Source organism: Nicotiana tabacum, chromosome 8, assembly GCF_000715075.1.
Source record: "Nicotiana tabacum cultivar K326 chromosome 8, ASM71507v2, whole genome shotgun sequence".
Taxonomy (NCBI): domain Eukaryota; kingdom Viridiplantae; phylum Streptophyta; class Magnoliopsida; order Solanales; family Solanaceae; genus Nicotiana; species Nicotiana tabacum.
The window spans coordinates 71,544,908-71,570,163 of NC_134087.1; the positions used below are offsets into that span (position 1 = coordinate 71,544,908).

The 25,256-nt window shown below is 38.5% G+C and overlaps 1 protein-coding gene across 1 annotated transcript; it reads right to left on the bottom strand.

Annotated features, from left to right (window-relative positions):
- Window positions 1–15,946: 15,946 nt before the first annotated feature.
- Window positions 15,947–17,304, bottom strand: LOC142163156 (uncharacterized). Its single transcript, XM_075220411.1, has 5 exons — window positions 17,229–17,304; window positions 16,828–16,961; window positions 16,509–16,740; window positions 16,359–16,424; window positions 15,947–16,113 (listed from the first exon to the last, which is right to left on the bottom strand). The coding sequence occupies exons 1-5, from the start codon at window positions 17,302–17,304 to the stop codon at window positions 15,947–15,949; spliced, it is 675 nt and encodes a 224-aa protein (XP_075076512.1).
- Between the last annotated feature and the right edge of the window lie 7,952 nt (window positions 17,305–25,256).

Below are 25,256 nucleotides of genomic sequence, written 5' to 3' on the forward strand. Positions count from 1 at the left end.
GCATTTGGGGTACCATCCGGCAAACTCTTGGGATTCATAGTCAGTCGGAGGGGCATCGAGTTAGATCCAACAAAGATAAAGTCTATTCGGGATTTGCCTCCTCCAAGAACCAATAAAGATGTTATGAGTTTGTTGGGAAGATTGAATTACATCAGTCGTTTCATTGCTCAGTTGACCTCCACGTGTGAACCCATATTTAAGTTGTTAAACAAAGATGCGGCAATCAAATGGACAATTGAATGTCAAGAAGCTTTTGATAAAATCAAGGAATATCTGTCAAATCCGCTAGTCTTGGTCCCACCTGAGCCAGGGAGGCCTCTGTTCTTGTACCTGACCGTCTTGGAAAATCCTTTTGGCTGTGTCGTCGGGCAACATGACATGACCGGAAAGAAGGAGCAGGCCATTTACTATCTAAGCAAGAAGTTTACTAGTTATGAAGCCAAGTACACTTTATTGGAAAGAACTTGCTGTGCTTTTACATGGGTCGCTCAGAAGCTGAGGCATTATTTGCAAGCTTACATTACTTACCTCATAACCAGGTTGGATCCTTTAAAGTACATATTTCAGAAACCAATGCCCACAGGGAGATTAGCAAAGTGGCAGATCTTGCTCACGGAGTTTGACATAGTCTATGTCACTCGCATGACAATGAAAGCCCAGGCATTAGCAGATCATTTGGCTGAGAACCCGATTGATGATGAGTACCAACCTTTGAGAACTTACTTCCTAGATGAAGAAGTAAATTCAGTTGAGGCAATATCTCAAGACACTCATGCTTGGAAAATGTTCTTTGATGGGGCGGTAAATGCAAAATGTGTTGGAATTGGGGCAATTTTGATCTCACCCACTGGTCAGCACTATCCAGCCATAGCTCGGCTTCGGTTCTTCTGTACAAACAACACCGCCGAGTATGAAGCTTGCATTATGGGTATAAACATAGCAATCGACCAAAATGTCGAAGAGTTGTTGATCATCAGATCTGATTATCCGGCAAGCCCAAGGAGAATGGGAAACCCGAGATGTTAAGCTTATCCCTTACAAGAAGGATGTGGAAGACCTCAGAAAGTGATTCAAGTCAATAGAGTTCAGGTACATTCCTTGTTGTCACAACGAATTAGCTGACGTACTTGCTACTTTGGGCTCAATGCTGCCGTATCCAGGCAATGCTCACATAGATCCCTTGGAAATTCAAATCTGGGAAAGGCATAGTTATTGTAATATAATTGAAGCAGCACCAAATACCCAACCATGGTACCATGACATCAAAAAGTTTTTGAAAACTCAAGAATACCCCGAGCAAGCCAGTGGAGACCAAAAAAGAACCATTAGACAGCACGCGAGTGGTTTCTTTTTGAGTGGGGATGTCTTGTACAAGAGAACTCTGGACCTCAATTTCTTAAGATGTGTTGACGCGGAAGAGGCTGGAAGAATCATGCATGAGGTACACGCGGGAGTATGCGGTCCCCACATGAATGGGTATGTTTTAGCAAAGAAAATCCTTCGAGCGGGTTATTACTGGATGACCATGGAAAAGGACTGTTTTAGTTTCGTTCGGAAGTGTCATCAATGTCAGGTGCACGGTGATTTGATTCATGCACCTCCCACAGAATTGCATCCCATGTCTGCACCTTGGCCATTTGTTGCCTAGGGCATGGACGTCATTGGGCCAATCGAGCCAAAAGCCTCAAATGGACACAGATTCATACTAGTTGCCATTGACTACTTTACAAAATGGGTTGAAGCAATCACTCTCAAGTCTGTCACCAAGAAAGCTGTGGTAGATTTCTTGCACTCCAATCTTATTTGCCGTTTTGGCATTCCTGCAACTATTATCACAGAGAATGTTGCAAACTTGAATAGTCATTTGATGGGGTAGATATGTGAGCAATTCAAGATAATGCACCGAAACTCTACTCCTTATCGGCCTAAAGGCAATGGTGCCGTTGAAGCAGCAAACAAAAACATCAAAAAGATTTTGAGAAAGATGATTCAAAGTTCCAGGTAGTGGCATGAAAAGTTGTCGTTTGCATTGTTGGGATATCGCACTACTGCGCGCACATCAATTGGAGCCACCCCGTATCTTTTGGTTTATGGCACGGAAGCTGTAATACCCGCCGAGGTTGAAATCCCCTCTCTCCGAATCATTGTTGAAGCCGAAATTGAAGACAGTGAGTGGGTTAAAACCCATCTGGAACAATTAACCTTGATCGATGAAAAGCGAATGGCTGCGGTCTGCCACGGGCAGTTGTACCAACAAAGAATGGCTCGTGCCTATAACAAGAAAGTGCGGCCTAGAAGTTTTGAAGTGGGGAAACTCGTTTTAAGGCGTATTCTTCCCCATCACCAGGAAGCAAAAGGAAAATTCGCTCCTAATTGGAAGGGCCCATACGTCATCAGAAAGATATTGCCGAGAGGAGCATTGTATCAGGGCGATATCGAAGGAAATGATCCTGAAGCAGCTGTAAATACGGATGCAGTCAAAAGATACTATGTTTAGTCTTTCTGTAACAACAACATTGTCCGATTGGGAGGACGAAGGCTTTTATTCTCGCTACCCAAACACTATCTACCCTTTGCAAACCCATTTGTACCTGTTACTCTTCTTTGATTGCCCTCTATGGAACTTGAAAGTGTTATTGAAAAAAAAGAAATGAAAAAGAAGAAGAAGATGTTTTCCTGAACTACGTTCGACTTGATTCCGAAAGGATACGTAGGCAGCCTCTCTATGGGGTTCAGTCACACCAAAATAAAAATCCAAATTCCCTCAAAAGTGAAATTGGGGCAGATGTTGTAATGGTCCTGCGATAATCCCGCTTGAATGGTTCCAAAGTTGTAATTCGATCCAAATCATTTTTACCCAAATCCTTTCAAGTCCTTCCGATCAATCGGTGAGAATGTTCAAGGATCAGAGAATACAGCTACTTGGATCCGATGCAATAAAAATGAGAGAAATAAAATGAGAGAGTCTTATTGGTGAAAACCCACACGGGCACCATAAGGCGACGGTGAGCAGAAAAATTGAAAATGAGAGAGCCTGGTTAGTGAAACCTCGTAAAGAGTACTATCAGGCGACAGTGAGAAGAGAAATGAGAGAGGTCGATTGGCGAAAACCCGCAAAGGGCGCCGTCGATCGAAAAGAAGACACCCCCACCACTGAAAGAGTCCTGGCCATGTTTCTTGATTTGGAGATGTGGTTCACAATGAGTTGGATAGTTGTGCATATCGGGTATCCACTCCAAAAAGCATGTCATGTCTATTGAAGTCTGCATGCACCCCAGATAAGTCCTTCTTTCCCCCAAAAGGGACGCTTCTCCTTAAATTCATTTTTTCTTGTCCTTTCTTTACTTTTCCTTGAATCCTTTTCGGTCTAACTCTGTTCCGAAACTAATACAAAGAAAAGGTGGAAAGATTGGTTTTACAGGGTTTTGTTTAATAAAAGCCAAGTCCAAAGAAAAGTACCCAGCCTCAGTGGGTGCATCAAGTCGATACCAACTGGCCATGATAGCCGATACTCTGAAATCAGAGTTATTGAAAATAAAAAGAAATCCAAAGTCAAAATCCCCTAGAAGCAGAATAAAATGAAAGGGCCAAAGCCCTATACGGGTGAGCCGTCATGATAAATTTTGAAAAGTTGAGTTCCTCGATTTTAGGAGAGAGACCAATCTTTATGAAAAGCCAGCAAGCGGCAGAGGTTCTCGCCAAAAGAGTTGGGCCGAGATCAAGTGATCAAAAACAATGAAGGCCACAAAACCGACCACCGTTTCAAACTAACAATTGTTCTTTGTTTGAAAATTGAAACAGGTGCAATTTAAAGCAACAGTGCAAGAAGCAGGTGTAACCAAAATGGAAAAAGAAATGTGCAAGCGAAAGAAATAGCTTAGCAACAATAATCAACCCAAAAGGGAAGTCTCCTCCAAATTCTTTCCTGCATTTTTTTTTACTAAAAATGAATTGAAAGAAAATAGATAAGAAGAAAATAAAAAAAAGGTAGTTTAGAATCCCCAAAATCAATCTTTTACCTTTTTTCCAACATTAGGGCTCCAATCCCTGAGTTGAGATTTTTAGACATAGGGCCTCCGTTCCCTAGTCGCATTTTGCTAACATTAGGGCTCCAATCCTTGAGTTGAGATTTTTAGACATAGGGCCTCCGTTCCCTAGTCGCATTTTGCCAACATTAGGGCTCCAATCCCTGAGTTGAGATTTTTAGACATAGGGCCTCCATTCTCTAGTCGCCTTTTGCCAACATTAGGGCCCCAATCCCTAAGTTGAGATTTTAGATATAAGGCCTCCATTCCCTAGTCGTCTTTATTGCCAGCATTAGGGCTCCAATCCCTGAGTTGAGATTTTTTAGACATAGGGCCTCCATTCCCTAGTCGCCTTTTGCCAACATTAGGGCTCGAATCCCTAAGTTGAGATTTTTTAGACATAGGGCCTCCATCCCCTAGTCGCCTTTTGCCAACGTTAGGGCTCCAATCCTAAGTTGAGATTTTAGACATAGGGCCTCCATTCCCTAGTCGTCTTTATTGCCAACATTAGGGCTCCAATACCTGAGTTGAGATTTTTAGACATAGGGCCTCCATTCCCTAGTCGTCTTTTACCAACATTAGGGCTCCAATCCCTGAGTTGAGATTTTTAGACATAGGGCCTCCATTCCCTAGTCGCATGTTTTGCCATCATTAGGGATCCAATCCCTAAGTTGAGATTTTTAGACATAGGGCCTCCATTCCCTAGTCGCCTTTTGTCAACACTAGGGCTCCAATCCCTGAGTTGAGATTTTTAGACATAGGGCCTCGATTCCCTAGTCGCCTTTTGCCAACTTTAGGTTTCCAATCGCTAGTTGAGATTTTAGACATAGGGCCTCCATTCCCTAGTCGCCTTTCTTTTCCAACATTAGGGCTCCAATCCCTGAGTTGAGATTTTTAGACATAGGGCCTCCGTTCCCTAGTCGCATTTTGCTAACATTAGGGCTCCAATCCTTGAGTTGAGATTTTTAGACATAGGGCCTCCGTTCCCTAGTCGCATTTTGCCAACATTAGGGCTCCAATCCCTGAGTTGAGATTTTTAGACATAGGGCCTCCATTCTCTAGTCGCCTTTTGCCAACATTAGGGCCCCAATCCCTAAGTTGAGATTTTAGATATAAGGCCTCCATTCCCTAGTCGTCTTTATTGCCAGCATTAGGGCTCCAATCCCTGAGTTGAGATTTTTTAGACATAGGGCCTCCATTCCCTAGTCGCCTTTTGCCAACATTAGGGCTCCAATCCCTAAGTTGAGATTTTTTAGACATAGGGCCTCCATCCCCTAGTCGCCTTTTGCCAACGTTAGGGCTCCAATCCTAAGTTGAGATTTTAGACATAGGGCCTCCATTCCCTAGTCGTCTTTATTGCCAACATTAGGGCTCCAATACCTGAGTTGAGATTTTTAGACATAGGGCCTCCATTCCCTAGTCGTCTTTTACCAACATTAGGGCTCCAATCCCTGAGTTGAGATTTTTAGACATAGGGCCTCCATTCCCTAGTCGCATGTTTTGCCATCATTAGGGATCCAATCCCTAAGTTGAGATTTTTAGACATAGGGCCTCCATTCCCTAGTCGCCTTTTGTCAACACTAGGGCTCCAATCCCTGAGTTGAGATTTTTAGACATAGGGCCTCGATTCCCTAGTCGCCTTTTGCCAACTTTAGGTTTCCAATCGCTAGTTGAGATTTTAGACATAGGGCCTCCATTCCCTAGTCGCCTTTCTTTTCCAACATTAGGGCTCCAATCCCTGAGTTGAGATTTTTAGACATAGGGCCTCCATTCCCTAGTTGCCTTTTTGCCTACATAGGGTATCCACTCCCTAGTTGAGGTTATTTTAGATATAGGGCTCCATTCCCTAATCTCTTCCTCCTAAAGACACGCAATCCTTATTTTACCGCTTTCAAAACAAAAAAAAAATTAGATTTTAGTTACAAATAACTTACGAAATTTTCCTAGTGAAAACTGGGGCAGAATAATTTCGTTCGTTTGTTTGTTTTGGTGTCTGAGCAGGTTTGGCCTCGAGGCACAAGGTCTGAGACAACCAAAAGAATGAGTCTCAATCCAAAATAAAGAAAAGAAGAAAAGGAGCAAAAAGAAATGAACTCAAAGTGTTGATGTGGAGAAAGATGTGGACTGTTCAAGATATGATTGAAGTCACAAGCTTCGCATGTCCCGCCTTGATCCGAAAAGCTGAAGAAGAATGAACCAGCAGTTGCAGCTAACGAGCATCAAGATTCAGATAGAGTCTGCAAGAAGAACCAGTCAAGATCAAGGACAAGTTTCACAAGACTCATAGATAGGAATCTTGTAACTCATAGCTGATAGGCTTGTTTAGTTTCTCTTTGATTTTTGATATAATAACAGGATCGCGGACTGGAGCCTCGACGGAACATCACTCGACTCCTCAACTCATCATTCCATCACTTTTCTTGAACTACACGCGACCTGATTCCCTTATAACCCGGGATATGTAGGCTGTCCAAAACCAAGACTCGGTTGCACCCTTTCTCTTTTCTTTTGTCCTTATTTCTTCTCTTTTGAATAAAGATATGTTCAAAAATTAGTCACATGACTCACCTTATCTTTGCTTGAAAACTCTTCATGTTTCCAAGCAAAGAGGGGCAGTTGTGAGCACCTAATTTTTGACAATATTTAATTTTTTTTGTCACTTCTTCTATGTAAATATTTTAGGGGGTTTTAACATACAAATTTTTAGCTTTGTTATACATTTTATTATAGGTTAAAAATACAAAATTTTAGAAGGTGAATTATTACTATTAATATTATTTTATTTTTATTCTTATTTTTAAATAATAATAAAAAATCTAAAAAATATTAATTTTTTTTAAATTTTCGGGAGAGATTTAAAAAAATAAGAAAAAAAAAGTATGGAATTAAAAAAAAGAAAGTAAAAGTAGGTGGAATTCTCTTTTAAAAAAGTAAAAGAAAGTGAAAAATTTAAAAAATAAAAATAAAATTTTGTGGAAATTTTTAAAAATAAAATGTAAAAGAAATTTGGAATTAAAAAATAATATAAAGGTAGCTGAAAATTTTAAAAAATGTAAATTAAAATAAAGTAGATTTTTTTAAAGAAAAGTAAAAGAAAGTGGATTTTTTTTAAGAAAAGTAAAATAAGTGGAATTCTCTTTTAAAAAAGTAAAAAAAGTGGGATTTTAAATGAGATAAAAGTAATTAAAGTTGGAATTTAAAAAATAAAAGTAAAGAAAGGTGGTAATTATTTTTATAAAAAAAGAAAAGCAAAATGTAAGTGAGATTTCTTTTAAATAAAAAATTAAAAAGATTAAAAAAAAATATGTTATTTTTTGAAAATATTCCTATAAATAGAAGAGAAATATTTGAAGAAAAGAAGAGAAGAGAAAAGGGAAGAATATTGAGAGAAAATAAATTTTCTTCTTCTATGCTAAAGAGAATTTCTACTAGTTTTATTCTTTCTACCTATTTCTTTCAACAAAAAAAAAACATATAGCCATTCATTACTTTGTTTAAAAAAAAAAATACCTCAAAAACAGGAGCTAAATCACACCAAAAATCAAATCCAAAAGCTTCAAACTCAATTTAAAAGATAGCCCAAAATACTGGCCCGAAGAGGTCAAAGTCGAGTTCGGTTCGTAAGGTTTCCGCTCGTTGCCTCTGATTGTGGTTCATTTGCACATTAAATTTGATGGTTGTTTGCTCCATATGTATTGAATAAGATCTTCATCTATAAAATGTTCATTCTTTTCTTAACCAATGTTTCCATTATTTTTCTTTCACCGTATTTCCTTTTGATTTGTATATTATATTTTGGTTATCTACCAACTTGAAAGATATGAACAAAAAAAATGAAGGAAGAGCATCAAGAAATAGAATTCGTGAAAGACAGAATGAGTTTCTTCAATGAGATTGTAGTTCATAGGGAAAGATAGGAAAATGTATTCAAAATGGAGAGAGAACGATGTAATAGCTTGGATCCAAATTAAAGGATGTTAAGTCAATAGCAAATTTGATACCGACATGGGTGATTAGGTTCATAATAACTCAAATCATATATTTCTTCAATAATAATTCCATATTCATAAATCATGACCTTGCAATAATCTCAAAGTAGTTTTAGGAAGAAACATAATCATGAATATTTGTAGTTTGCTTTAAATTGAATACAATCCTTTTAGAATAATCGAGGCGCGCCATGCCAAATAAAATCTCAAAACCCATGGCCCTCATTTAATTAATTTTAATTATTAGAAATCGAGGCGTGCCATTTAGTTGAATTTTCCATGGCCCTCGCAAACTTGAAAGTGCGTAGTTGCTTTAGGCGCGCTATCTATTTTTTTTAAAAAAATTAATTTCCTAAACTCGGGTGTGCATTTTATGTGACCCAAATCCAAATCTCAACAACGTTAGATAAAATGTGTCGTGGACCGCGGGTGCATTTCATGTGACGTGGTTCAATACGTGTTTTATATGACGTTGAATTTTTCCAATTTTTTTTTTAATTAAAAGTGGCTAATAAGTTAAAAATATACCATAGGTTGAAACATGTTTTAAAAATCAGATAATAGGCCAATTGTAATAGTTTAAGCGACCGTGCTAGAACCACGGAATCCGGAAATGCCTAACACCTTCTCCCGGGTTAACAGAATTCCCTACTCAGAATTTCTGGTTCGCAGACTTCAAAAGGAAAGTCGAAATTTCCTCGATTTGGGATTTAAAATAAATCGGTGACTTGGGACACCAAATAAACTATCCCAAGTGGCGACTCTGAATTGAATAATTAATCCCATTTCGAATAATGTCACTTAAATTGGAAAAACTCCCTTATATACCTTCGGGTGTGTAAAAAGGAGGTGTGACAAGTCTGTCTTACCTACCTTTCCAACCCCAATGATCTCTCACACTAAATTGCCTATCAGATCTTCTCTTATTGGCTTGCATCTCCATTCTCTGCTGTGATTTGGCTTTTAAGCAATTGCAACTTGAATTCTCTAGTCACGATGCTCCTATCTACTTCAGATAACTCTGAATCGCCAACAACATATGGCAAGTGTAAAGGAGGTGGCTGGCTATAAAGGGCTTCATATGGAGTTGTTTGAGTGGAAGTGTGAAAGGTGGTGTTATACCACCATTCGGCATAAGATGGGAATTGGGCCTAATCAGAAGGTGAATTAGAACAGTAGAACCTAAGATAAGTTGCAAGACATCTATTGATAACTTCAGTTTGCCCATCGGATTAAGGATGATAGGTAGTGGAAGTATTCCGTGTAACCCCTTGAATAGCAAATAACTCCTGCCAAAGTCTACTTGTAAACACAGGATCTCTGTCACTAACAATATCCTCCGGCATACCATGCAATTTGAAAATTTACTCCATGAACATCTTAGTTATATCAGCTGCTAAAGAAGGATAGGAGATAACTAGGAAGTGAGCATATTTGGTTAGCCGGTCAACTACGATCCATATAACAGCCTTCCCTTTAGACTTTGGAAGGCCCTCAATAAAGTCCATGATAATGCTACTCCAAGCAGTAATAGGAATGTTGAGAGGTTGAGGCAACCCTTGGTAGGCAGCAGGGCCATACTTATTTTTCTGACAGATGGCACATTTTTTTGACATAATCTGCCACCACTTCCTTCAATCATTTCCAATAAAATAAGGCTGCAATCCTCCTATATGTGTGATCAATTCCTTAATGCCTTCCAGTTGGGGTATCATGCCACAACTTAATAATTTCACTTCTCAAAGATAAATCAAGACCTACCACCAATCTATCCTTCTTCCTCAACTGATTATTAATATAAGTATACCCTTTAATGTCACTTTGCTTAGATACCAATTTCTGGATTAGTTCCACCAAAATGAGCATTTTTCTGCCAACTAGCCATGATAGCTTGTAGCAAATCAGTTGTCATAGTAGATAGAGTAAGAGCTGCCAATTCCACTGCTAGTAGCCTGAATAAGGCATTTGTGTCTTTGTTTTCTTTTCCTTTGTTGTACTCTATGTCAAAGTCATATTTCTGTTCCAACAGGAACATAAGAGTCTTTTGGTCAATTATGACTATGAAGTGCCTACCCACTAAGTATTGTCCCCACTTAGTCACAGCCATGACTAATGCTAACAACTCCTTGTCATAGACAAACAGAGCTTGGTGTTGGCCTGATAACCCCTTGCTCAGGTAAGATACAGATCTGCCTTGTTGCATTAAAACAGCCCCAATACCTAAGTCGCGTTCATTTGTTTCTACCACAAAGAGTATAGAGAAATCTGGTAGTGCCAATGTTACATCCCATATTTTCGTACGTGAGAGTACGTCGTAAGCCAATTGATCTAAGCTCGGAAATGAGATCATTTTTTAAAGTACATAACGCAAGTTCATCATGTTATATTTGAGGTTATAAATCTTTAAGATCATGAATAACAAGTACCAAAAGGGTTGGAAAGCTTAGACGCAAAACGAATTGAAGAAAATAAGTTTCGTCGAAAGTCGACAAGTTTGGAATGTTGTAACATATACTCTTGGGGTGAGACTAGGGTGATTAACATGATGAGAGGTTAATTTATGAGTTATTTTATCCGTATGATAGTCGTGTGTTATGTTTTTAAGTCAAGCGAGTTGTAGAACAAAAGTCGGCAAAGGTCATCACATGTTGCATTCATAATGTGCTGAAATTTAGGTCAAATGTAGCTGAACTTTTCTCCTAATATACTTGGAATAAAGGTATGATCTACATATCAAATTGAAGATATACGAGTCTAGTTTCTAATTCATTAAACCGTTTGTCAATATGACATTGGACTAGAGAGATATTTGCGTTTTCGTGGGACTGCGCAAGCAGCTCCCATGGGACCCACAAAGTTAGTTTAAACTTCAGCTTGTATTTAAGTCATTTATATGTCATTTTAACTCATTTTTCTCATCCACAAAAGTTCCTAAACCCTTATAAATTCTCTCCAAGGGTTTTCCATAATTTTAGGGAGAAAACTTAAGATAAAAACATGAATCTAATGCTAGAAATTCCGTGGTGTTTGCTAGATCATAGTTCTACATCTTGTGACTGTTTTGGAGGGTTCTTCAAAGGTAAGTAACCTCAGATTTCGTGTTGTTATTTATGATTAATAAGAATTAGTACCTCCTTCATGTATATTAGAGTTTCAAGGCAAAATACAAGTGTTTACACACCAACATGAACACATAAGTTGATTCAAGAAGAGAATACAACTCCTATAGTGTTGTGGTGTGATTGAGTGTATTTGTGAGCTACACCAGCTGGGGATTTCAAGTTGTATCTACTGCCTAAGGTAAGTGTATCATGTTCTTGGTTGTGCTTAAGGTCAATCATGTTGGTTGAGTTCTTTGAGTGAAAATCTACAAGATAGTAATTGACATGGCATAAGGAATCATTATAAATAGTTTTATTACGTTATGGATGCTATTGTTAAGCTTATCTATGTGCTAATTCAGTGGATTGAGGAAGATAACATGAAAAATAAGATGTTGATGATAAAGGTTAAGGTGCTAGGTGTGTGGACTATATTTGAAGATTATGCTTATGATGTTTTAGGTTGAAAATGATATGGTAAGAATAAGTATGATGTTATATATGTTGTAGGCAGATTCATGGAAAAGGAATTGGATTCAAACCATATTTTGTTAATCGTAAGTCGAGCTTGCCGCTCAAAATGGTTATTGAAAATATCGGAGAGCTTATTGTGAATTATATTGTTGTTGTTTGGGATGTTTGGTGACTTTTGGTAACATATGGGATGTAGTACAAATAGGGGAGGTGCTGTCCGTTTTCTTATAGAATATTGGTTTCAAAATATGAGAGTTATAACTCTTATATGATGACGACGAAGTAGGTTTACTCATTGTAGACGTAAGAAGATCATATTGAACTTGCTTGAAGATTCGATAGAAGATTTCAAAGGTATGTTAAGGCACTTCCTTCTTTCTTTTGGCATGATCTAAAATGAAATGAACATAAACTATACGCTATTTCATAACGGATCTACTCCTAGCAACTAAGGTTGCTCATATTGTTCTTTCCTTATAAAGTTATTCTAAGCAAGTATGTATGATCCTTAAATCCTACTGAGGTTCATATTGATGGTATGGATGTACATAATGTTATTCGAAGGTGCAACGACCTTACGTCACTCCGAAAGGTTTAGAACGTGATTCCATGAGTCCAGCATGCATTATGTATAGTATCTCTTGTACTCTACCGAGCCGCGCTATAGTCGACGGGGTAAGACACCTATTGTTCAACCACTGATCAGTTGGGTTTACCGAGATCTACGTGGCCGGGTACGATTCTACCGATCCTTATGATGGCCGGGTACATTTTTACCGAGTCCTCTTTGAGGCCGGGTATGATATGATGATGATGATGCCCACAAAGGCGTATGTTTTTAAAAGTTTATGTATATATATGTATTATGCATTTCATGTCAGTAGCCCCTAGAGGCACTCAGATGTTACAGGTTGTATCTTCTCTATCTCTCTTTACATTACTATTCTTGTTTATGTTTTTCTGCCTTACATACTTAGTACTTTATTCGTACTGACGTCCGTTTTGCCTGGGGACGCTGCGTTTCATGCCCGCAGGTCCTGATTGATAGGTTGACAGTCCTCCAAGTAGGCTATCAGCTTAGTGAAAGGTGTTGGTGCACTTCACTTGCTCCGGAGTTGCCTATTTGGTCAATATGCTTGGATATGTATTGATTAATATAGCGGGACCCATTCCCGACCTTTATGATTTTATGTACTCTTAGAGGCTTGTAGATAGATGTCAGGTGTATGGCCTTGTCGGCCTATGTTTTGAGTTTATAAATGGTCATGTCGGCCTTATAGGCTTATATGTCATATGTATAAGTTTGTATATGATGTTGGATCGTCATATGTTGAGTATTCCTTTATGTTTTATTATTGTTATCTCATGACAGATTTTCTGGATCATTTACCCATGATAGTATGAGAAGAAAGATATGTTACATTGGTACTCAGTTGAGTAAGGCACCGGGTGCCCGTCGCGGCCCCTTCGGTTTGGGTCGTGACAGCCAATAAAGAAGCTGTAGTAAGAGCCTACTTCAATTCCCCAAAGGCCTCACTAGCCTTCTCTGTCCATTTTAACCCATCCTTCTTGATCAAGTCAGACAAAGGTCTACTGACCTGCCCATAACCCTTAATAAATCTTCTGTAGTACCCTGCTAGCCCTAAAGATCCTCTTAATTATTTGATGTTAGTTAGATGTGGCCACTGTTGCACAGCCCGAAAATTCCTAGGGTCATTGAGCTAATATGTAATGCCCCAGGTATTCCACGTTTTCAGCAGTAAATTGGCACTTAGACCTCTTAGAAGACAACTAATGTTTTAGTAACAACTGGAAAGTTATTCTCAAGTGTTCGACATGCTCCTGAAGACTCTTACTGAACACCAAAATGTCATCAAAAAATAGCAAGACGAACTTCCTGAGGAATGCTTGGAATTTATGGTTCATTAAGCCTTGAAAGCTAGAAGAAGCATCAGTCAGGCCAAAGGGCATGACTAAGTACTCATAATGACCACAGTGGGTCTTGAAGGCAGTTTTGTAGACATCAGATGGTGCCATTCTGATTTGATGGTCGCCTGAAGGTCAATCTTGGAATAGATCCTGGAGCCACCTAATTCATCGAAAAGCTCTTCAATTACTGGGATAGGATACTATCCTTAACGGTAATTTGGTTTAGAGCCCTATAGTCAACACGCATCCTCCAACTCCTATCTCTCTTCCCGACTAGCACCCAGGTGAGGCAAAAGGGATGCAACTATGTTGTATAAGATCCTGAACTAGGAGTTCTTGCACTATCTACTCAATAATGTCTTTTTGCATAGGAAAATACCTATAGGGTCTAGAGTTGACAGCTTTGGATCCTTCTATTAGGAGAATTTGATGATTATATAGTTCCCTAAAGGGTGGAAGATCCTTGGGGGTATCAAGGACCTGTTGTATAATAGGAGGTTTGACGAGCGCAAAACAAAATATGAAATTGATGCTCGCTAGCTAAAGATAGTATAGTAAAATTATATTCTCCACATGGATTGGATTTAAATAATGTTCTATTAATTTATGATTTAACTGCTATTCAGGATGACAAAAACTTGAATTGGAATGATTTCAAACTACGATTAACTACTAAAGTAAAACAATTGACACTTAATTGCAAAGAACTAGAGATTAGTAGAGTTGGTTTCTTATCAATGTGAGGAATAAGAGTCATGACAGGATAGGTGCAATATAACTATTTGAGAATTAACTCTAGTTTAGTTCACTCTAATGTTCTAATGATTCTCACGAATTCACTGGATGATTAGTTCAAATGTGTAATCAAGACTCATCTCTCAATTAAATCTTAACTCTATGAGGTGAACTATTATATGCACTGTGACAATATATAAGCATGCGTTAATAGATTAGTCTTCAAGAAAACGTCTCTCGAATATTCTCCTAACTTAATTTAATCAACAATTCAACAAGCTTTTTCGATTACTTAAGAGAATCGCTGAATTAAATCAAATAAAATAATGCAAAGATAATTACCAAAATATTCCTCTTTCGATTAAATAAACTGGTGAATAAAGTTGCAACAATTCAAAGCTCCATAAACGAATTCATGTAAAGAACTAGAGTTAAAATTCACAAATATCAATCAAAACACCATATCCGTCAAACCCGATGTCACGACCCAAAATTCACTAGTTGTGATGGAACCTAACCCAACCCGCTAGGTAAGCCAACTAATAACTATCCAATTTCAATAATATTAAAAAGATAATTAAATAAAGGAATTATCTGAATCCTATACCTTTTCCAAGGACTGGTAGTACAAATCATGAGCTTCTAAGAATAGAGTTTACAAGCTGATATGAACTAAATACACTTTCTGTTTGAAAAGTACATAAACAGAGTTTTAAAATCTAAGGCTACCATGAACAAGAGGCAGCTACAACCGGAACACATGTACATCTTCAAATCCAGCTCCCATCGAACACAACAACCTCAGCAGCCAAAATCTGCACGCAATGTGCAGAAGTGTAGTATCAATACAACCGACTCCATGTACTGATAAGTAATAAACCTAACCTTAGGTTGAAAGTAGTGACGAGCTGGAACATAGGTCGGGTCCAGCACCAATAACCAACAACAGTTCATAACAATGTAAAGCGATTAAATAAAGAAATAGCTCAGAGATAAAATGCTCAGCCTTTTCATAGTTTTTCGAAAATAGTTCCGCTTTTCAAATATATCAGTGAAAACCCAAATTCCTTACCGAAATCGTCAAAAATATGAGTAAGTTTGAAAACTGAAATTTTTCCCAGAAACCTTTCATCAGATAAGGGTCTGTTTGGAAATCCCTATGTAATTACTAGAGTAACAATTACACAGCTTGGTAATTATATAGTATTGTAATTATAATGGCCTATTTGTTTGTCATGATGTAATTACAATGTAATTACATGTGTCATGTTTGATTGTACAAGTGTAATTACATAGATAAATGAATATTTTTTCAGATTAATATGTAATTAATAATTTTCATTGTATGATAAATATTTATATGTATAATATATATTAAATTATTATATATTAAAATTTTATAAGAAAATATATTAAATAATTATAAAGTAATACATATTATTATAAAAGTAATTAGTATCTTCCATATAAACAATATTGTAACTAAAAAGAGAACAATGAAAATTTCAATAACAAATCAAAATTCTTTAGCAACTCATTTGAATAAAAAAAGATAAATATGAGCTTATAAAATATTTTTTTTCACAGTTAATATTTATGTTATTGATTAGAAAATAAAATTAGTAAAATATAAATTATTTTTTCGCAAGTCTTCCTCATACAAAATTCTCCTAACAACGATGTATATAAAATTTTATCTAATTGATCTAGCATTCCATATTTGATGAGCTATTCCATCTCTTAGATTGCACATATATTGTTTGTCAATATCAGTCGGGCCTTGTCCAAATTCTTCATCATCTGAATCTGAATCAATACCATCCAAATTATGGAAATCTTCTATTTCCTCTTCCATGTGCTCTTCAAAATATGCATCTTCTCAGTTTCACTTACGAATAAAATTGTGAAGTATACAATATGCTAGCATAATCCAGCCTTTTTTTGATAGTATAAGGGGGAGGAGTCATCAATATAGGAAACTTTTTTTTTAAAACAGCAAATGTCCTCTCCACCACATTTTGAAGTTTTGAATGTCTTAAGTTAAAAAGCTCGCAAGCATTTTGTGGAGCTTGTGTTTGACTTCATTCTCTCAAATGATATCGTACTGCACGATAAGGTGCTAAAAAGCCCTTTTGTATTTGCATAGCCTGCATCAACTATATAATATTTTCCTACAAAGTTACAAGTACGAGTTAAATATTTTAAAAAAAAGATAATAAAAAATAAATAGGTAATATGAATTATTTGTAAATTACGAGTTGGAATTTTTAACTTATTTGATGATCTCTCCCAAATGGCATTTCTTAATATTCTAGAATCTGAAGCAGAGCCTTCCCGACCAACAAGCATGTATTGAAAATTCATATCAAAATCTACCACAGCAAGGACATTTTGAGAAAGAACTCGTTTACGATTTCTATATCTTGGTTGATCTTCCATAGAAATAAATGCATGAATATGAGTTCCATCGATAGCTCCAATGCAATCCTTCAAAAACTTACAATAGTTTTATGATATTGCACAAATAATTAATAATATTGTTAATAATTGTAGAATGTAATACTAAATACTAACCTTGTACCAAGGATAGAAAAGTGGATTAGATGATATCTCTTGCGGGACACCTTTTCCTGCTTGCTTGACATAGTATTTTCCTAATCGTAGACAAGCTTTCAAACACTTGTTAAAATAACGGCTAATCGTTCCTCCTGAATGTTGAAAACGATTTTTATGACTCTATTCCTTTCATTATGAGCTAATGTAAACAAAAATATGGCCAATTGTTCCTCAACTCTAACCGTTATTGAATTAGTTAATAGACTTCTTATTTTCATCTCATTTGCAAGTTGTAAGAAACATCTGACATTCATACATAGTAGGTCATAGCATCCACAAGAATGTCCTTCAATCAAATCTTTAATAAACTCTTCTCCAGTTAAAATTGAGCGGTGCACTCTTTTCTTTTGGTCCAATACCTAAATATTTTCCAATAATGCTAACTAAAAGCACACATTTTGCAAGAAACATCATGAATTGGTCTTCATTTGCCATCCTATATGACAGGAAAAAATTAAAATTTACAACTGTAATAGCATAAGAGAAAACATTATGCTTTCAAAAATAAATAAGATAAGTGTAGGTCCATGGAGCTCATTGTAGCAATTAATGAAAAAGAACAAAATAGGAAGAAGCTATACAAAGCATTGATGGACTAAATGTAATGACCCGACCGGTCGTTTTGAGCTTTTGCATTTCGCTCGCTAGTACTTGAGCATGACTTGCCCCGTGTGATGCAATATGACTTATGTAAATCGTTGGTGTTGGGTTTCAGGTTAATCAGAATTTAATTTGGAAGAATAGTCTCAGTTGAAAGCTTAAAATTTGAAAGGTTTGACCAAGATTTGACTTGTGTGTATTTGATCTCAGATTGGATTTTTTATGATTTGGTTAGCTCCGTTAGGTGATTTGTGACTTAGGAGCGCGATCGGAATGGATTTTGGAGTTGTAGAGAAGATTAGGCTTAAATTGGCAAAATCAATATTTTGGCGGTTCTAGTTGATAGGCAAGATTTTGATATAGGGTCGGAATGGAATTCTGAGGGTGACAATAGCTTCGTTGTGTCATTTGGGATGTATGTGCAAAATTTTAGGTCATTCGGACGAGATTTGATAGATTTTTTTATCGAAAGCATAATTTAAGAGTTCTTAGAGTTCTTAGGGTTAAATCCTATGTTAAATTAGTGATTGATGTTGTTGTGAGCATTCCGGAGTTTTGAATAAGTTTGAACGATGTCATGAGATGTGTTGGTATAATTGGTTTGAAGTTCTGGGAGTTCCGGGTAGGTTTCGGGTAGGTTCCGGAATGTTTTAGACCAAAAATCATAGCTGTAAAAGGTCCAGAAGGGTTGCAGGCCTCGGAACCCACCCACGCAGTCCGCACAAAAAGAGTGCAGCTGCGGTATGTGCTGTGCGGACCGCACAAAAAGAAGTGCGGTTGAGGTAGATGCTGTGCGGACCGCACAAAATGCTGTGCGGCTGCAGTGGAGAACTTTTCACTGGTCCTACTTCAGAAGCTCATATCTTTTGATTTACAAGGAATTTTGAGTTGATTTAAAAATAAAATTTGTAGCCCTTCGTGTCTAGTTTCCAAAAAGGTAATGATATCACAATTTGGACATCTGTGACGAAAGTTATGGCCAAAGAACTAAAGCCTGTTACTGTAGAGGAAAACCTTTGCGGCGCGGTCATTTTTGTGCGGACCGCGGTCGATTTTGTGCGGTCTGCGGAGGTGGAGATCTGTGGGGTACTCTATAAATACGAGGTTTTGAGTTTTATTTGATATTTTGACCTACAGAGCTCGGATTTTGGCAATTTTTGGAAGGTTTTTCAAGAAATTCATCGGGGTAAGTGATTCTAACTCAGATTGGGCTAGAGTACATGAATCTATCATTGAATTCATCGTTCAATTCGTGATTTGGGATGGAATTTGGGAAGAAAATTGTGAAATCTTCCAAAAATATAATATGATGATTTGAAGGACCAAATGGTATCAGAATTGGATAATTTTCGTATGGATAGACTCGTGAGAGTATAATGATTCTAGTTTTGTAAATTTTGTCAAATTCCGAGATGTGGGCTCAGGGGTCGGGTTTGACCAATTTCTGGAATTTTGTGGTAATTCGATTATTTTTGCTTGGGCTTTGTTCCCTTAGCATATTGTGGTGTATTCGTTCTGATTTTGGATAGATTCGACGCGCGTGGAGGCCAATTCGATGGGCAAAGGCATCGCGAGTTAGAGATTTAGCCGGTTCGAGGTGAGTAATTATTGTAATTGATGCTCTGAGGGTTTGAAACTCCGGATTGCACATCATAGTGCTATATTAAGATGAGGCACATGCTTGATGACGAGTGTGGGGTCGTGTACTATTGGGGATTGTGACTCGGTCCGTCCCGATTGATGATTTTACCACGTATTTGACTGAAACTTATTTGTCATCATCATGATTTGGGTTGATTGCTATATTTGGGCTTCGTGCCAACTATTTGAACCCTTCGGGAATTTTTATCACAGTTTCCTCACTGTTTTGACTTATTATTTGAACTCAGTCCTGTTGATATCTACTATTTACAAACTCAGCCACTTTTACTCAGATTTGAAAACTTAAATGATATTTCTAAATGATGTTTTGGGCTGAGAACTACTGTTTTACTAATGCCCGAGGAGCTTGTGATGATTTTCGGACTGAGTGAGGCTGAGGGCCATATGTGAGGATATGCTGAGTGATATGAGCTCGAAGACCTGAGATACTTTATATGCCACGAGGTGGCTTGAGCGGCCGAGTGCCGAGTGATGTGAGGCCGAGTGCCGAGAGATGATGCCATGAGGTGGCTTGATATAGCACTTGGGTCGTAAGGGGCCCCTCCGGAGTCTGCACACCCACAGTGAGCGCGGGTACCCATCATGTACTGAGAGAGAGCCCGAGGGGCTGATATTATATTGAGAGTGAGCCCGAGGGGCTGATACTATTCTGAGTGATTGATACTGTGCCCGAGGGGCGGATTTCTACTTGTTATTTACATGCCAAACTACCTGTTTTACTTGTTTAAAAAGGGATTTAACTTTATTTCTTCACGCATTTACTGCATTAAGTGATTTTACTGCTTTGATATAGAATTGCCTTGTGCCTTTACGTGTTTTCATGCTTTCAGCCATTATTTATAATTATTACTCACTGAGTTGGAGTACTCACTTTACTCCCTGCACCCCTGTGTGCAGATTCAGGCATAGCAGATCCTGCTCCTGAGTGCTGATCCTCCCAGTCCAGGCGGTGTTTCGGAGACTACGAGGTAGCTGTTGGCGTCCGCAGCCCCCGTGCCTACCTTTATCTTATTAATTCTACGTCTTTCAAACTATTGTACCAGACATCGTACCTAGTAGACTCGTATCAGAATCATTAGTTGCTCATGACTTGTGACACCCCGGTTAAGGTTGTGTCGGGTTGGACTTTCTGGATTGTTAACGATATTTCCACTATTTAGTATTGTTTAAATCATGTTTAGACTATTTTTATGTTGATTAACTACTTTAAAAGTTGAGTTGGGTTAAATTGGCTGGCCTTGTCTTCACGAGAGGCGCCATCACGACCGGGTTCGGGGTTAAGGTCGTGACAAGTTGGTATCAGAGCCTAGGTTACATAGGTCTCACGTGTCATGAGCAGGTTTAGTAGAGTCTTGCGGATCGGTACAGAGACGTCTGTATTTATCCTCGAGAGGCTGCAGAACCTTTAGGAAAACTTCACGTTTTTGAATTCTAATCGTACGTCCTTGATTCAGCTTGAAAAGTAACTCTTGAATTCTTTCCACGCATTCGTATGCGCATGAGCGCTCAGTATTAGATGTGCCTCGATGGCTTGTGATTCCCTGATCGAGGGGCGAGATGTGATCTTTGTGAGTTGATGTTGGGCCAGTCTGGAGGACTTGAGGCCGGATCTTTGCCTATAGCTTGAGCACCGAGGTGCTGATTGTGTGAGCAAGTATTTTTGAACGTATATGTTTGGTATTGTCCTTACTAGTGGAAGTGACGACTGGATAACTATGTGATAAGTATGTTGGTACTGCGAGATGTATCCACATGATTTGGAAGCGATGAGAAGGTCTGCTAGAGGATAGAAGAACTATTAGGTGCTTAAATTCTATCTTGATTCGAGGTATAGCCCCGAGTTATGTGCATGTGAAGGATCTGTTCATGTTTCCCAGTTGTGAGTGAAGTAAATTTCATTTTGCGGTATGAGTTCAGACTCAGGAAGACTAAGTGACTGCGTACAGTTTATGATGGTGGAAGGTATACAGAAATGTTAGTTAGAGGCAAAGCAGGTAGGTTGTCTCCTGCGAAATGTTCTAAGGTTGTACAATCCTTATGTGTCTGTTAGAAGATCTCATTTACGAGTGAAGGATATGTGTTGCAATTTAAATTGGGTCGCTTAGAGAGTGAGTGTAACTGTTGCGAGAGTGGAATGCGAGATTTGCAGAAGAGTTAAAACTCTAGATTAACTGTGTTTTCATGGGCTTATAAAAGATTTGAGTTTAATCTCACTATGGTATCATAGCATCAATAGAGTATAATCGTTATGAGTTATTGAGTGTGTGCTGATCTATGGCTTCGAGCCAAGTGGGGGAGCCTGCTATTGAATAGGCGATTGCACGGTTAGGTGCTATATTGGTTCCAGTTTGAGGCATGCTGGTGAATCAGTTATGGCTTGCGGAAATTGAGATCGAGGATGGCTCGAGTAAAGGAAAATTTTGACGAAGATTATATTATGCTTCATAGGTGTGTGAGAATCACGGGATGTCTTGAGTTGTTATTGGCAAGAATGCTCGGTGCATAGAGCAGAAAGTTGCTTGGTCGTATTGGGATGAGGTTACATTCTGCAGTGTCGGAGTGCCAATGAGGCATGGGTTGTTCGGTTCATTTGATCAGACTAATTGCAGTTGAATAGAGTGAATGACTCTCAAGAATGGTTCTAATGTGTTCAAGGTTCTACGTGTAGCAATTGGGTATTTTAAAGTTGTATATGTGGTTAGGAACTGAGTTTTCATTTGGAAGATGTCAAGACTTGTGGTACTTTCTACATTAACTATGGGATTCTATATATCAGTATTAGGAAGGTAATGGTTCCAGATTCGCAGGAGGTCCCTTCGGGGTAGGTATTTTGAATGTGGTGCTTTTGAAAACATTTAAGAGAGTACTCAGCGGTTTATGAGCCTTAGACAGTGTGGTTTCATGCTTGGGACTCTTGTGGTAAGTTTGGATTGAGGAATTGTGGCATTGTAGCAAGAAGAAGTGTCAAGCTAACGGTAGATCAGAGGGAAACTCGAATAGATGAGATAGCATGGTTGTAGGCCAGAACGGTATGGTAAGGATATGATTAGTTCCTTGGGTGTTTTTGAGGTAACGAGTCTCTGCAGGTGTTTTGCGGAAATTCTTTTGGGTTTTAGTGATATGTGTAGCTCGGTTGAGTTAGAAGGATTCAGTCCTGATGAGTTAGTGTCGTGCCAAAAGGAATTTGGGGAGTTCTAGATGGTTTCCACCACAGTTAGAGAGGTATATTTTTTCTATTGGCACGAGGAGCATGGGATGTATAGTGGTTCTCTTCTAGATGGGATCAATGGGGAATTCTTGCTAGTGGAATGCATAGTTGCTTGTGGTTCGAAAAGGATATGAAGTTCTCATGGTTATCCTAGGATGGTACGGGTTATGCGGTATGTTGTGAAGGATTGAGAATCGCGTGTGTAAGGTTGCAGTTCGGTTCTGAAAGGAAGGTCACAACTCTTAGGCGGCGGGCAATTTCAGATAATTAGAGGAACGAGCTTCAGATAATTAGAGAAAGGGTCTTCGGATGATTAAGGAAATGGTATTGCTAATTTGGGGTGATTTGACGAGGGCATATGTTTTAGAAAGGGCAATGTGATTAAGTTGATGATACTTCAGTAGTATTGCGGCATTTTTCTTGTTAGATCGACTGCTAATATTCGAGTTTGCTTGGTGGCATAGTGGAATTCTAGATTTTCTCTCGTGCAATGATTGGGTATTTGAGGTGTGGTATGTATACGGACGGTGGAATTGGGACCAGATATGTTGATTCATGGGCCATATGGAGCTGGAGATGGGAAGTTCTCACATTCAGGCTATGTGGTAGTTGTGGGTCGTGTGTATCAGCACTGTTTAGTGACTACTGGGATTTGGAAACCCGAGTGGATATTTTGTTGCTTGGTATGTTAGATTTTGGATGTGATATCGGGTTGAGATTGTTTGTCTCTATGTGGTGTCATTCTGGACTATTGCGCTAAGGCGACGCCGTTGGCTATGCCGGAAATGTCACGAATTGAGTGGTGAGGTTCGACGGATTATGTCCTAGTGGAGTGGTTTTATATTTCGAAGACCCAACAGGCGGCTGGGAAGGATTATCTTTCTTAGTCGGGTTTCGTGATAGATGTCAGTGCAGAGGCTCCTACTATTGATTTAGTTCCGATGGTAAGGGACTTTTCGGATATGTTTCTTGTGGCCGGGCATGTCGTCGGGCAAGGTTGTTGATTTCGGTATTGATTTGATGCCGGGAACTATATCGTATGGCACCAGCAAAGTTAAAGGAGTTGAAGAGCAACTCCAGGATTTTTGTGATAAGGAGCTCGTTGGCAGGCCAATGTGGATGCGTGTTCTAATTTGAGCCGGTTTGGTTGGCTCCGAATTGTACTGTTGAGGGGTGTGTTGATTCGATTGTTATTGAGCTTATTAGTAATTTGGGGAGATCCATGAGTTACCTTTCTGTATTGCGAGATGTTATGATTTGTTGGTTATAAGGCACCTATGGTGCGGTTCTATCGGAGTTTCATAGTGGAAGTCGAGCGGGAAGAGTGATTGGGTGTTGCTCGGTGAATGGCATATCAGTTATATCCTTTCGGGTTAGTGTGGTGTATGTTATTTGCTTCACAGTGGGTATGATGATTTGCTTTGGTTCCAGACATCAAATTGTGCGTGGTTGTCGATTTCGAGCAATGTGACTAAGGTGGCTCATGTGGAGCAGTGTTGGATAGGATCGCACATCGCAACGAAGTTATGTGGAGGTATGACCTTGCAGGTTAGATTCATGTGTTCTGTTCCTATAATGTGAGATGGGTTCTCAGTCTTGTGTTGTGGTGGTACTAGTGAACTTGAGGTTCAACTCTTTCATTTGAGTCATTTTCATGATTTGAGTATGTTCGGACTGTTGCATATTGATGCGTGTATTGTGCAAGTTGTGGCTTAGGTCTGTATGGATGTGTCATGTCACCAGAGTAATGTGTTGGATTAGAGGAGATCGTTGGGGATCATTAATAAATACGAATGGATGCGATTTCAGCATGTTGGGAGGATAATATTGAGCTTCGGTTCAAAAATTTGCTGTGGTATTTGCCAAGGAAGGAATGGCTTCATGAATGATTGATCTGGGAAATAGTTATGGCTTACCGCGTGTCTTAGTGATCATTGGCAGTATATGAAAGTGTTGGGATGAGACTTTAGTTGATAAGAGTTTTTCTATCGGTATGTGGATGTTGTGTGCAACTGCTATGGTTAGAAGTTATCACTACAAGTGTTGAGTTATGTGGTATATCATGTGATTGCACCGAAGATAGAATATATGGTTTGTTACAGCTTGTTCGGACTTATTCACAGTATAAATGTGAGATTCTGATCGTGTTGATGATTTTAGAAGAGGAAATGTGGTTCTATAGTTTATGGACTAGGATGGATTGTGAAATTTCAGTTATATTGTGTTATCGAACCTATGTAAGATAGGGTGACTTGGGATCACCCCCCGGGTATGTGCATGGTGAGATTATTCAGCAATTGGTTGGCTTTCGGAACAACTCTGGGCATGTTCTAGGACGAACGTATGTTTAAGTAGGGGAGGATGTAACGACCCGACCGGTCGTTTTGAGCTTTTGCATTTCGCTCGCCAGTTCTTGGGCATGACTTGCCCCGTGTGATGCAATATGACTTATGTAAATCGTTGGTATTGGGTTTCAGTTTAATCAGAATTTAATTTGGAAGAACCATCTCAATTGAAAGCTTAAAATTTGAAAGGTTTGACTTGTGTGTATTTGATCTCAGATTGGAATTTTTATGATTTGGTTTGCTCCGTTAGGTGATTTGTGACTTAGGAGCGCAATCGGAATGGGTTTTGGAGTTGTAGAGAAGATTTAGGCTTAAATTGGCAAAATCGATATTTTAGCGGTTCCGGTTGATAGGCAAGATTTTGATATAGGGGTCGGAATGGAATTCCGAGGTTGACAGTAGCTTCGTTGTGTCATTTTGGGACGTGTGTGCAAAATTTTAGGTCATTCGGACGAGATTTGATAGATTTTTTGATCGAAAGCATAATTTAAGAGTTCTTGGAGTTTTAGGCTTAAATCCTATGTTAAATTGGTGGTTGATATTGTTGTGAGCGTTCTGGAGTTTTGAATTAG

Bases quoted from the DNA above. Each gene is read 5' to 3' on its own strand.
- LOC142163156 (XM_075220411.1), bottom strand. From the start codon at position 17,304: ATGGCAAATGAAGACCAATTCATGATGTTTCTTGCAAAATGTGTGCTT. The intron at 16,962-17,228 runs GTATTGGACCAA...TTCAACATTCAG, and splicing joins CATTATTGGAAAATATTTAG to GAGGAACGATTAGCCGTTAT. The intron at 16,425-16,508 runs GTAATTTACAAA...GTAACTTTGTAG, and splicing joins TAAGTTAAAAATTCCAACTC to GAAAATATTATATAGTTGAT.